General features: G+C 40.2%; 1 protein-coding gene across 1 annotated transcript; it reads left to right on the forward strand.

Annotated features, from left to right (window-relative positions):
* Positions 1–928: 928 nt before the first annotated feature.
* Positions 929–11,315, forward strand: LOC141463871 (DGAT1/2-independent enzyme synthesizing storage lipids-like). The gene is made up of 6 exons (XM_074146534.1): positions 929–1,256; positions 2,793–2,957; positions 6,663–6,856; positions 8,934–8,994; positions 9,382–9,521; positions 11,211–11,315. Exons 1-6 carry the CDS (start codon positions 929–931, stop codon positions 11,313–11,315), a joined length of 993 nt encoding a protein of 330 aa, XP_074002635.1.
* The last annotated feature ends 2,006 nt before the right edge of the window (positions 11,316–13,321 follow it).

Here is a 13,321-nt window from a genome sequence, read left to right on the forward strand (position 1 = left end):
AGCAGAAAATTTACTCATTAAACAAGTAGTAACCTGATGGAGGCAAATAAAAGCTGTGTTCAGTTATGGATTACTGAACCTGATTGCAGTGTTTAAATCTCTGGCTGATGCTTAAGACTCTTAAAATCAGCCAGCGATGCTGGAGCGCTCTTGCATTTCAGAGAAACCACTATGGGCCCAGGTAGGGTTGGCTGTAGGAATAGACTAAGTAGGAACCTGCATGTGGCAAACATCACTAGCGCCACGGAGCCCACTTGGCCTTTGCCACGGCTGGAAGATCTGAAAGAAGAGCTGCTTTTCCCAGTGGTACCAGCAGTACCACATGCTGCCCCAGGCACCTCCAGGCCTCGGGAAGGAGCCGTGGCTGCCCGGGTTCTGCTTGCTGGCTCTTGCTCAGTCCTCTATTTGTTCCCCTCGCTGCTGCCAAACTGAGAGGGACCAGAAGTCCAGGCTGGACTCTCTGCAAAGGAATGGGAGAGCCCAGACCTCTGGTAGCAGTTGTCTTGGCTAACGCTGCTGAAAATACTCATCACTTACCCTCTTTTGAGCTTCTAAAAAGTAAGCCATACTTATACAGAGAAATCATCTGATCATCTACGTTGCATGGATCCTGAGGCTTCCTGGGACTCCAGCCCTTGTCCTTTGGGCCCCTATTATCTGGCTGTATAAAAAAGATCCATAAATATACAGGATAATCCCATCACCCTTTACGGGCAATGGTGGATGGCAATTACCAGCAGATATCTTAGTATGACAGAGAGAGAAAAAATGTTTGACTCTATACAAAAAATGTTTGTGCAATACCAAAATAGGCATCAGGTATATCTACAGTCAGCTTTTTTCCTAAATTGAGAAACTTCCATGATGAAAGACTTACTATTTTTTTGTCTTTTTTTTTTTTTTTTTTTCCTCCTCCTCCCTGCAGGACATGATAGGTGGAAAAGAATCCTGCGTTTCAGGACAGGTGCCGATGACTGACCTGAGCTGCCTTGCCTATGTACTGGAAGAATGGACTGTTGTGGAGTACCTGAAGAAATACCTTTTTCATATGATCATCGCCTCACTGACAATGAGTGCAATATTAGTTGTTTTTATAGTTCCTTTAACAATCCTCTTCTTCATTTACCTTAGTAATATTTTACTTTTGATATATCAGAGGAATAGTGAGGTAAAAGCAGACCCCTTGAGTGAAGTTTGGGATAGTGCAAGGAAAACTATAGCAAGCTTTTGGGATATATACGCAAGAATATGGCATGGTAAGTATGACATGACTTGTCTGAAGCTTTGAATTACAATAAGTAGTAAATATGCATAAATTTTCATTTATTTTTTTATTTCTTCCAAATGGATGCAAAGAAATTATATTTATTATACTTTGTATGGCATTTGTATGATTGCAATATAGAACAGGCAGAATGAAAGGGAGAAATTATTTTATATAGGGTAAATTTCTTTAATTGCGTAGGCAGGTGCACTTCTCTGTATATGGTATCAGTGAAGCGCAGTGTTAATGTTAGTTCTAGTAATGTAACTGCAAGGGAGATGTGTGATTTATTTTTTATTTTAGTAGCTCTTTAAAACCGACTTAGTAAACGATTAAAACACAACAACTAGTTGGAAATGTAAGTAGTGTATTTTTAGTTAGCGAAAACTACTTTGGGGTATGACAACTGAAAATAATTTTAAGAGCTGCATGGACAAAGACGTAGTTAAATACCGCATTTAAGTTTGTACTGTGGCAGAATTTAAAAGTAATCTGATTTTTCAGTTTCATTACACTCAACCTTCAGATATTTTCAACGCATCTCTTCCCTAGGAAAATCCTCAGCCTCATGCTAGGCTCTTGTTCTTCCCACAGATGTAGTTTAAGGCTATCAGCCAGACTTAACTTTGCTGCCCTAAGGATGAAGAAGGTTGTTATCTATCTTGCTAACCTTCCTCGCAGCTTTTTCCCTTAATCTTTGAACATCCTGCAGTATAAAACTTTCTCCAACCTCTTCCTAGTACTCTGCCCGCTCCATCCCCATCCTTCTCCCTGAAGGGCTCATGTCAGGAGCTGTAGCGGGGTTGGAGATGAAGGCAGGGGAGGTGGAATAGAGCTGTTAGCTGGTAGAAGCTGTGGTTTTCCCAAGCCTTTGTATATATTAGCCTCCTACTCCGGCTCCACCTCAAACCTACATCAAATATAGAAAGAGCCAGGAGAGGGATTTACAGAAGTCAATGTGTATGAGGAAATTCCCTTCTGCTGTGAAGGGAACACACTTAACTCTTGTGGAAAGAACCTCTCTTTGGGATTTTTACAGATTCTGGTTTGCACTTAAACATCTCAACCAGAGAGGCTTTTTATTATGCAAGTTCCAAACCTTTTCATTCTGCTTGACAGAATGGAGATTCACACTTCCATATTTCATGAAAGCATCATGACTGGTTGGTTGTCTCTCGTTCTGTAGATGAAGCAGTTTCACACCAGTATAGTAATTAATTTTTTTTTATTATTGCACTTTGGACTGGGAAAGCTTCCTAATGGGAAATAATTCATTTAGTCCCTTCACTGGGGGAAATGTCAGATTCTAGTGATTAAACTAACCAACACATTAGTCCACCTGTGGTATCTGAGGGTCTTTCTCTTTGCTATTGACCAAAAGTTCCACCCAAAACTTAATTAAAAGCTACTGCAGAGGCTTTCACAACTCTATGAAAATCATTTAACAAAGGACAGTAAACAGTTTTCTTTACATTGCCAGACGATTTACAGCTATCACTGTCAGTGCATTGCTTTCCGTTCCGAACAGGTTATGAGCTTCATGGTGTGGAAAACTTACCAGAAGGACCGGGCATTCTTGTGTATTACCATGGAGCTATTCCTATAGACTACCTTTACTTTTTGTCTAGGCTGTTTCTCTGGAAGAAAAGACTTTGTCTGTCAGTCGCTGATCATTTTGTCTTTCGTTTACCAGGTAAGAACATGTTCTCTTGTACTTCAGCATCCTGGATTCACCCAACCTGTCAGTGGTTTTGGTGAAATTTACATTTATTACACTTTCAGGAGGTCTTTTAAACTAAAAGACTGCTTTTAGACTTTTAAACTAAAAGCTGGTAGATGCAGAAGGGTAAACAGGGTAGAATATCCTGTCTTTTAAGTGAAAGGTCATAAAAACACCAGTAGACACTCTAAAGCCAACAAACAGCATCACAGAATCACAGAATTGTCTAGGTTGGAAGGGACCTTTCAGACCATCGAGTCCAACCATCAACCTAACCCTGACAAAAACCATCGCTAAACCGTGTCCCTCAGCACCATGTCTACCCATCTTTTAAATACCACCAGGGATGGGGCCTCAGCCACTTCCCTGGGCAGCCCATTCCAATGCTTAATAACCCTTTCCGTGTAAAAATTTTTCCTAATATCCAACCTGAACCTCCCCTGGTGCAACTTGAGGCCGTTTCCTCTTGTCCTATCGCCTGTGACTTGGAAGAAGAGAGCAACCCCCACCTCTCTACACCCTCCTTTCAGGTAGTTGTAGAGAGTGATGAGGTCTCCCCTCAGCCTCCTTTTCTCCAGGCTAAATAACCCCAGTTCCCTCAGCCACTCCTCATAAGACTTTTGCTCCAGACCCCTCACCAGCTCCATTGCCCTTAACCAGACACTATATAATCCCATTGGGATGAAATGTCGTGCCTCAGTAGAAAGTGTAGGATGGGGCTGTGTTATTGACCTAATGCTGGCTGGTCAGCAATGAGTCGTGGGTGCAGAAGAGCCCAATAAATGATAGGGTATCAATTACCTTCTGGCCGTCTACACTGAGTAGCTATTGCAGTAGGGTATGACATCAAATCTATCCTTTGATCAAAGCCTGGAGTAGGGTGCAAAACTTGTTTGAAGATTTTATTGTTGAAGAGAGCTCTGTAATACTGATCACAACAAATTCAAGACATTGTACACTGAGAGGGAAATAAATAATTCCATTGTGAAAGAAAAATACAGAAAAGCAAACCTCATTCATTTTTAGAAGAACAAGGTATAAAAAGGAGCATTCAAAAGGAATAGCGTGGAGATTATTTAAAGGCACCTTTACCCCACTTATATTAAAAATTATAATACTAAAGAGTAAAGGAAGCTATTTAAAAGTAGAAGGACATTCTTCAGAAAAGGAAGTTGTGTTCAAACTCTGAAAACAAAGCATAAACTCAAGCAAGGTTGATGCAAGAACATGTTGAGGCATCCCTAGAAAGATGGAAAGGAAGAATTTGCTAAAGGCATACTTAGTAAATACATCAGAAGCATGAAGTCATCAAGAGGTGATTGGCTTTTAAGAGGATCCCTAAAGGAAGATAAAGCTTATCATAATGTTGCAAAGGAGACTTCTTTTTTTAAGGGATAAATGAGAGGGTTCTGTTTCAAATTGCAGTGTCCGTAGCTAGATTTTTATTACAAATGTATAGTAAACTATAGTCAAGACAAAGTAACACTCTCAGCTGTGCAATTTTTCGGGGCTGTTGATTTGTACATAACATATTGCGTGAATCGTGTTCATGCTAGAGAAACAGAAGGTGGCAAATACGGTGTCAGCCTATAAAAAGGCTACCAAAAAGGCATCTGGTAAAAAAGACCACAAATAGTGGAGATTAGGCCTCCCCATTTGCTGCATTAGTAGAAAATGTGGCTATAAGTAATAGAATTAGTGAAACTTCTCCCTAACCTTCTCTTGCTCTACCATGCTTACCTGCTTTTTGCAGAGAAATGTTGCACTTCACAGATCGGTTCTTTAAAGAATGCTCGTGAGCAACAGCTGAACCTCAGTCTGTTGGATTAATTACCGTTATGGGAGAAGTCTTCTTGTGAATGAATAACTGTTTAAAAGGTAGGAAATAAAGGCAGAAATAAATAGCTCATTTTCACAAAGAAGCGGAATTCACCAATTATGCTGACAAAGATCAGTGCTGGGACCTGTATTGTTCAAAATAGCCATAATCTAGATCAGTAGTGAGGTGACAAAGCTTTATACTGGCCATTTTTTTTCAAGGCAGTAAAAGCCCACCCAGAGAGTACTGAACCGCTGGCTGATTAATTGGCAGATGAAACTCAGTTATAATACAGTGCAGAAGGAAAAGAACCGAGTCTAAACACATAAATTTTAAACGCTTTAAATTTTCTAGATGACATTAGGAATATTTCAGCTTAAGTCTCAGCAATTGCCAACAGGCAAACCGAATTCTAGGTCCCAGCAATTGCCAAAAGGCAAACAGAATCTCAGGCTTATCATGAAAAAGAAGAAACAGAGAATACCGTTGTGTACTCAGATGCATATGGTGCCCACATCTTGAGTACTGTGTGGAATTCTGGTCTCCCCATCTCAGAAAAACTGCAAAATAATAAAGATACAAAGAAGGACAAGGATGATCAGAGGCCAGGCATGCCTTCCTTTGAAGAGCCAGTATATAGAATAGAAGTCTTGCATTACTGAGGGATATAAATTCTGTGACCTGGAAAAGGGGAATAAGAAGTGATAATACATTCATATGATACATCATAATTCTTAACAGGTGAAAGTTTTAAAGCCAAGCAAAGGAAGTACCTATTTACTTAATGAGGATATGGCTGTAGGTTAAAACAGGAATACATATGAGTTCACAAAGGGATTAAACAAAGTCGACATGTCTTTGGCAGAAATTTCTATCAAACATGATGCCTTTGAATAAGTTTAAATAATTCAATTTCAAGATGCCACACTGTGTTTTCTGCTATCTTCCCAAGTTTCCGTTGCAAACCTTTGTCAAAGTTGCAGTGCTAGACCCCAGTTCTGGCAGTCCATAGTTGTTTACATTTATTAATATAAACAATTTCTTTTCCAACCATGCTGTTGGAACAGTGAATTTGAAAACTGGGGAAATTCCTGTTTGCTGAAGCTCTCTATGGGACTTCCAAACTGATAGATTTAAAATGGGAAGATAATATAAGAAAGCATGAAGTGCTTCTGTGGTTCTCAATCCGTCATTTGGAGAAATCACAGTTATGGGAACAAAGGAAGGAGATTCACTGAACTGTTCATGCAAACTGTTCATGCCAAAACTGCCCGTCTAACTTCTGCCATTCGTGCATCTTGGGAGTCATACAACAGTCCAATTTGATCCACATAGGTTCCAATTTAATCAAAAAATACTCGATCTAACAATTTAAAACCTCAATGTTTAAAATGTTAGACATCACATTTTAAAAGAACACTTAAAATTATTGCTTGTCAGGTATTTATTTTTGTTGCAATCTTTATGGTACTGAAATTTTATATTTGTCTATTAAAATACTTAAAAAGGAGGAGGGAAGAATAGATGTTTGTTTTCAGATTTCTAGCTATGATACACAAGTTTTGATTGCATGGATGGTGTTTTGATAATTATGGAAAATTGCACATGGAGGCACTAGTTTATTGAAATGCTCCTGATAAGCTGGTTCATCTTCACAACATTTGGGCAAAACCACTGTCGCGTATTTGTCATTTTGCCAATATTTACTCTGTAGGCGTTTTACTTCCCTTGTACAAATTTGCCTTAGTCTAAATATAAAGCCATTAGATTTTTATTTGGCTGTAACCTTATTCCTACATGCAAGCAGTATTTGTGATAGATTGTTATAATAGTATGTACTTGCTACTTCTTCATTGCAGGACTTAAATTATTATTGGAAGTGACGGGTGTTATGCCCGGTTCAAGGGAGGAGTGTCTCATTGCACTGAAGAACGGACACTTGGTGTCCGTCTCACCGGGTGGAGTTAGAGAAGCACTGTTCAGCGACGAGAGTTACCAACTCATGTGGGGAAATCGCAAAGGCTTTGCTCAGGTCGCTCTAGATGCAAAAGTGGTGAGTATTATGTTACCAGTCTCGGTTTACGCTTATTGCATACATGCTCCTTTATGAAATGCAGCTTAGGAGTGTTTGTTGGAAAATCTTCCAGAGAGAAGAGGTTCAGGAGTAAAGGTTTCCTTTCCTTTTCCCACCATTTTCCTCAAGCACATTAATCCGTAGGGGACAAGGTTTTTATGGAACTGCATAGCTTTTTCTTGATGGTTGCAAGGCATTCATCTCTACAGTTCCATGTCTACAGTTCTATCATGCAGGCATCCAGTTCCTTGTCTTGACTATATTTCAGGAATCTTCACTGGGGTCCTTCTCCATAGGGGGTCCTGTGATTCTGTGATTTTCAAGCTCCCCAGGTGTGATCCGGTTGAGTTCCAGCACAGCAAATCTGAATCTCTGGGTTGCTGAAGATCTGTCCAACTGTGCCGCCCTACAGACGCAAGCTCTTATGTGTGTACCTGTTTCTATCAGTTTAGAGACCAAATGCTGTTACCCACTCTGTACTTCACTGGCTCATCATTGCATGCGAGTAACCTTCGCAGTTGCCAGATGTCTTTATAGCCTAAGATATGTTTCTTTTGCACTATTCCTAAAATTTAAAGTGTTTTGTCTGTATGATAGGCAGGTTTCAAACATTTTAAATGTTAGATATACAGTATTCAATCAATAGCTGAAGCTGTGTGGTGTTTTTAGTGTCCAGTAGTAGTATGCTTTTAAAAGACAATACTCATCAGAGTAATGGTCCAGAGAAGAGCAACAAGGCTGGTGAGGGGTCTGGAGCACAAGTCTTATGAGGAGCGGCTGAGGGAACTAGGGTTATTCACCCTGGAGAAAAGGAGGCTGAGGGGAGACCTTATTGCTCTCTACAACTACCTGAAAGGAGGGTGTAGAGAGGCGGGGATCGGTCTCTTCTCCCAAGTCATGGGTGACAGGACTAGAAGAAACGGCCTCAAGTTGCGCCAGGGGAGGTTCAGGCTGGATATTAGAAAAAATTTTTTCACTGAAAGGGTTATCAGACATTGGAATGGGCTGCCCAGGGAGGTGGATGAGGCACCATCCCTGGAAGCGTTCAAAAGACAGGTTGACGTGGTGCTGGGAGACATGGTTTAGTGATGGTGTTGCATTTTGTTGTTTTTGTGGGTGTTTATTTTTGTCAGTTAGGTTGATGGTTGGACAAGATGATCTTGAAGGTCCCTTCCAACCTAGAAGATTCTGTGATTCTGTGATCATTTTAAGGGTTTATTTCCAATAATTTCCTGTAATTTCTCATTCTGAAGGGTTTACTATTACAACTTCATGTATGTTTGATATTTTTGTTATCTGTCAGGGTTCTTTTCCTTTAAATGGTTTCCGTCGCTTTGAGTTCTTTGTTAGGCTCTAGTTAGGTCATTTTCTTGCTTCCTTTTTCCTCGTCCTGTGGTTTCTGTTCTGTGGTAGTGATTCTTAACAGCATAACGGGGTTCTTTCATTACCTTCTGGACAAGTAGTTCCAACAACATGCTCAAAATACTGTTTCAAAAAAAAAAAGAAAAGGGAGAATAGGGGGGGAAAAAGTCAATGCATGTATGGATACATATGGATACATACATACAATGGATTAAATCACTGTTAGTTTGTTTACAAACTATGAAATCTTACCTCAGGCTGTAAGATGTGACTGTTTCAAGTTCAGGTATCTCAAATATCTTTCTTTGTAGTCCCAATAATGAAGCGAACTTGTTCTGTAACTGCCTAAGGATCTGCTCTCCAGAAGGTGTGTAGTCCAGGTCAATGAGGACGTACAATTGCCTTATTTGTCCAAGGGACCTGCAGAAGTTTTTCCCAGTGGGGTACTACCCAAACATTACTGCTTCAGTGAGACCTTGCTTTGGGAAGGAGATGAGATGAGCCAAACGAGAATGTCTGCTTGCCTTCTGCAAGACTTCACGAGCTGAATACTTTCCTACTCGCCACGCATGATGGAAGTTTTAGAGAAACTGCAAAACTTCCATTTTATGTTTCAGTCAGGGATACTGCAATAAATTGATAAATTCAAACTTGATATAACATTTCCACCTTTTTTTTTTTCTTGATTCCTTAGCCCATCATTCCAATGTATACTCAAAATGTCCGGGAAGGATATAGGACGTTTAAAGAAAGAAGTAAGAACTTGAAAATATATTTTAAGTATTTGGAATGTTTTCTCCACTTCTGTCTCAGATTTCTTTCACTTTTCTCTTAGATTTTTGCTTTTCAGACTTCTGCTTACTTTGGATTCTCTGGGTCGGAGGTATCTCAAATACAGAAATAGCTTGTGTATAACTGGTTTGTGCTGTGTGATTTGGTTCTTTAATGCAGTCTTATTTCAGTGCTCTATTAAGTCTATCAAGCTTTGTTTTGGTGGGCAGTTTCCTAAATCCTGTAATTTCTTCTTGACTGTCAGACAAAGCACACATTTTTAAGAACTCTTCCATATTAATAAGTTTCAAGTCTGGATTGTGTTTTCTGTGACTATAATCTCACTTTTTTCCTCCCTTAAACTATTTTAGGATTTTTTAGACAGTTGTATGAAAGTACTCGATTGCCATTTACTCCTCCGTACGGAGGACTTCCAGTTAAATTTCGCACATACATTGGGGAGCCAATCCCTTATGATCCGAATATAACTACGGAGGAATTAGTTGAAAAGGTAAGTTAACTCTCCTTGCAGTATTGAACTACTCTATTTATATATGCACTCTATTATATATGCACTTAAAACTAGCTTTTTGTATGCGTGAATAAAGACAAACACACTTTTACTAGCTTGTTAAAGCAATGGGCAGTTGAGCTCCAGAATTATTTAATGTACAGATACCTACAGATATGTATTGAGATAGTAATAGGTGATTGGGATGCCCTCATCCTTTCAGAATGTGTGAGATCTGTCTTCTTAGGATGATAACTTTGTTTCTCCCATGTCTTTGATAACTTTGATAACAGAAATGATGTAATGTAAACTATGTTTTAAGTTCAGTTTTCACTAACTAGGAAAATAAATTTCATCTATAACAAATACCTTTGAGAATCTTCTCTAAGTAACATAGGGCTCTAGAAACAAAGAGCTTCAGTCTCATTGTCAAAAGGAAAATGTTACGAAAAAAATTTGCATCCAAAATATAAAAATATTTTGAGTACCTACAGCTTGGTGAAATCAGTGGTGCCCAGGAGCATAAAAATGTTTATAGAGCCAGGGTTTAGGCATTTTTCAAAATACTAATCTATACAGAAAATGCACTTTTTAAATTTTTCATAGGAGGTGAAAGAAGGGCTTAGTGCAAAAAAAAAAAAATCTGCTACGGCCTAGGAATACACAGATCAAAACACTTGCTGGGAATCACTGACGTAAAGAACATCTTGCTGGCCCCCAAAAGATGGAAGGAGACAAGCTTTTCTTTCCTTTTTTTTTTTTTTTTTTTCCCTTTTTTTTTTAAGGATCTACTGAAGATTATTCTGGGCTTCACAGCAGTGAAACCAGAAAGACGGGTTTGGTCTGTTACAAGGGAACTGCCCCAGCAAGCTGTGGAGTTTGGCCTTTGCAGGTTTAGGAGGCTGGAAGCAGTATTAGTGCTAAGACTGCCCTTACGGGTATCCATATTCTTGTATTTTTGGGGAACAGTATTCTGTGTACCAGCACAACCAAAACTGAAATTTCCCACGATGTTAATTTGTTTTACTAAATCAAGCCTTTGACACCCACTTCAGTGGGAGTACGGTTAGGTCTTCGTACAATCATAGAATGGTTGGAGTTGGAAGGGACCTTAAAGATCATCGAGTTCCAACCCCCCCTGCCATGGGCAGGGACACCTCCCACTAGAGCAGGTTGCTCAAAGCCCCATCCAGCCTGGCCTTGAACACCTCCAGGGATGGGACATCCACAGCTTCCCTGGGCAACCTGTTCCAGTGTCTCACCACCCTCACAGTAAAGAATTTCTTTCTGGTATCTAATCTAAATCTCCCCTCTTCCAATTTAAAACCGTCGTTCCACTCCCTGACAAAGAGTCCCTCCCCATCTTTCCTGTAGCCCCCTTCAGGTACTGGAAGGCTGCTATAAGTTCTCCCCGGAGCCTTCTCTTCTCCAGGCTTGATAAATCTGCCCAGGTTTGATAAATCTTGGTAATTTGAGCCTACCCAAACTGCAATCAATGTTTTTATTCCTTTCCTTTCCAAGGCAAGTGTCATTTGGACAACTAGGTAATAGAAAAGAACTTTTTTCTTAAAGTAGATCTTATGCGTGAATTTCCCAATACCTCTTGAACCTCTGAGAAGAAGTCAGTGATTATACTGTTCCTCCTTGCATAAGCAGGTCTGTAAAGGTGACTTTCTCTTCTCTTTTCAGACCAAGACTGCCATCCAGGCTCTCATAAGCAAGCACCAAACAATCCCAGGCAGCATATGGAAGGCTTTGCTGGAGCGATTTGATAAACGTTGTAAAAGGGATTAGAATGCTTACGTTTATTTCATTGTTTTTACAGCATATGCTAAAAAACAGTGTCCTACGGCAATGATGACTAATAATTGGTGTTCAACTAGTTTAATTTACAAGTTTCTACAGATTCAACAGAAGAAAACAATTAACCTCTTGAAGGTTCCCCTGTGTCTTTCAGGATATCCTGAAGTTGGAAAGACTGAAGAAGAAAACTTATGTGTAATAGCAATGCAACAGCTAAATTCCCCAAAAGCAAATGATGCAGCCAGGATTTGCCTGGTTCCTAAAGCAAGTATATACATACATCTGAGAGCCCCAGAAGTTTTGTCTTGATCTGTGGTTTTATGTTTTGAGTGGTTCATGGTCCAGTCTGGGAGCAGAATCTCAGAGTGGTCGCTGTCCTACCGGAGTCCACCCCTCGGTGGGCACCTTCCCTGTTGCACCCCAAGCAAGACAGTGTCAGAAGAGAAACTGTCTCGCTTTAGCTAATGAACTACCGCTTAGGCCATTTCTCTAGAGAGACTATACAAAGATAAATAATCCCATTAAACCAGATATTAGACTCCTACAAACTCATCAGCTTAGTGGTTCGCTACTCCAGAAAGTAGGAATGCTGCATCCGAGACCTTGCCCTTTTTTTTTTTTCCTTTCTCTCAGAAAGAAGAAAAAAAGCTTTAGTTAAAAGTGCAACACTGTGCAAATACACGTAGAGAGTAGTTTCAAGTCTGAGCTGGTACATTCATGCCCTGTTGCATCATACAGTACTGGTTGAGTGGATGAGGCTGCCCCCAGCCTGAGAATGCCTGCATCACAGCGCGTTTGCAGCACAGATGTGCTGTGCTCACCCAGATCCCTCGGGGAGCGGGCTCGGGGGTGGTGGTGGTGGTGGTGAGCTTACTTAGGTAATGCAGCCCTGAAGCTTACCATCACTAGTGTTTTGCCCAAAAATGCGGTGCTGCCAACACTGTTGTCCCCTGTATGGATTGAACCTAAATGCCTGTTCGGAAAGGTGGACGTAGGCAGCGTTGCAAAATACTGGAACTTGCTCCAAAGCAGAATGTGTTTTTTACAAGCTGTGGGACATTGTTACTGGTGGGAGTGGGAGAACTTTGTGTAATCTATGCAATATGCCATTAAATGCAACCAAGTCTGGTAACTTCAAGCACTAGGAAAGGTAATTTTTGTGCCTCACATTTCCTTCTTGTACTTTTAATATCTATGTAAACTTTCCCCTCAACATCACAAAACTTTACGTAGCATCTAAGGAAATATATACAATGTTTGCTCATTTTCACCAGAAAACTAAATCTACTCTTTAGATTAAAATAAATCCATTCGCTTCCCATGCTGTTTCTCCCCGAGTATCTCTTGTGCATCTGAAGAAGGGAGTATGACAAGACAAGTGAGTTACTTCCCTGGAACAAAAAGACATGAATCTGGTCCTGGAAAAAAAATCTCAGATCCTTCGTTAAGACATAGGAGTGTTTACTTGAACACCTTAACTGTAAGTGCTGTATATAAGCAGAAGGATTTTTCTCCCAGCAGAGACTCCACACGCACAGGAGATGATAAACTAAAGCAGATCAAGATGCTGACGGATATGCCTGGGCATGAACAGGAATTCAAACCATGCTGTCTTACATACTGCACTCCGACAATATAAGCTAAAATTCAAAGCCTGAGCTTAAGTCGAGTGAGAAAAGGAACTATCTCACTAAAGAAAGGGCTATCGAATACTACTATGGACACAGATGAAGAAGCAAGAGGAACTGAGAGTAACCAGAACCTGAAAGCATTCCTTGTATTGCAGAAACTATGCGGGACTACAGCACCCTTCTCTGACTATCCTATCCTATTTTTCAAGCACATTAGCATCATCAACTAAAACACTTTAGTCACCTGAATTTGCACAATCTTTCAAACTCCATATCCTCTGATACCTGATGCTAGGGGTCATGCTACGACTCAGAACAGAGCACTGGCCTTGGACAGAGGATATGTAATCAGAGCAGTCATTACCT

This window comes from Numenius arquata, chromosome 4, assembly GCF_964106895.1.
Source record: "Numenius arquata chromosome 4, bNumArq3.hap1.1, whole genome shotgun sequence".
NCBI lineage: Eukaryota > Metazoa > Chordata > Aves > Charadriiformes > Scolopacidae > Numenius > Numenius arquata.

Bases quoted from the DNA above. Each gene is read 5' to 3' on its own strand.
- LOC141463871 (XM_074146534.1), top strand. From the start codon at position 929: ATGATAGGTGGAAAAGAATCCTGCGTTTCAGGACAGGTGCCGATGACT. The intron at 8,995-9,381 runs GTAAGAACTTGA...AAACTATTTTAG, and splicing joins TAGGACGTTTAAAGAAAGAA to GATTTTTTAGACAGTTGTAT. The intron at 9,522-11,210 runs GTAAGTTAACTC...TTCTCTTTTCAG, and splicing joins CGGAGGAATTAGTTGAAAAG to ACCAAGACTGCCATCCAGGC.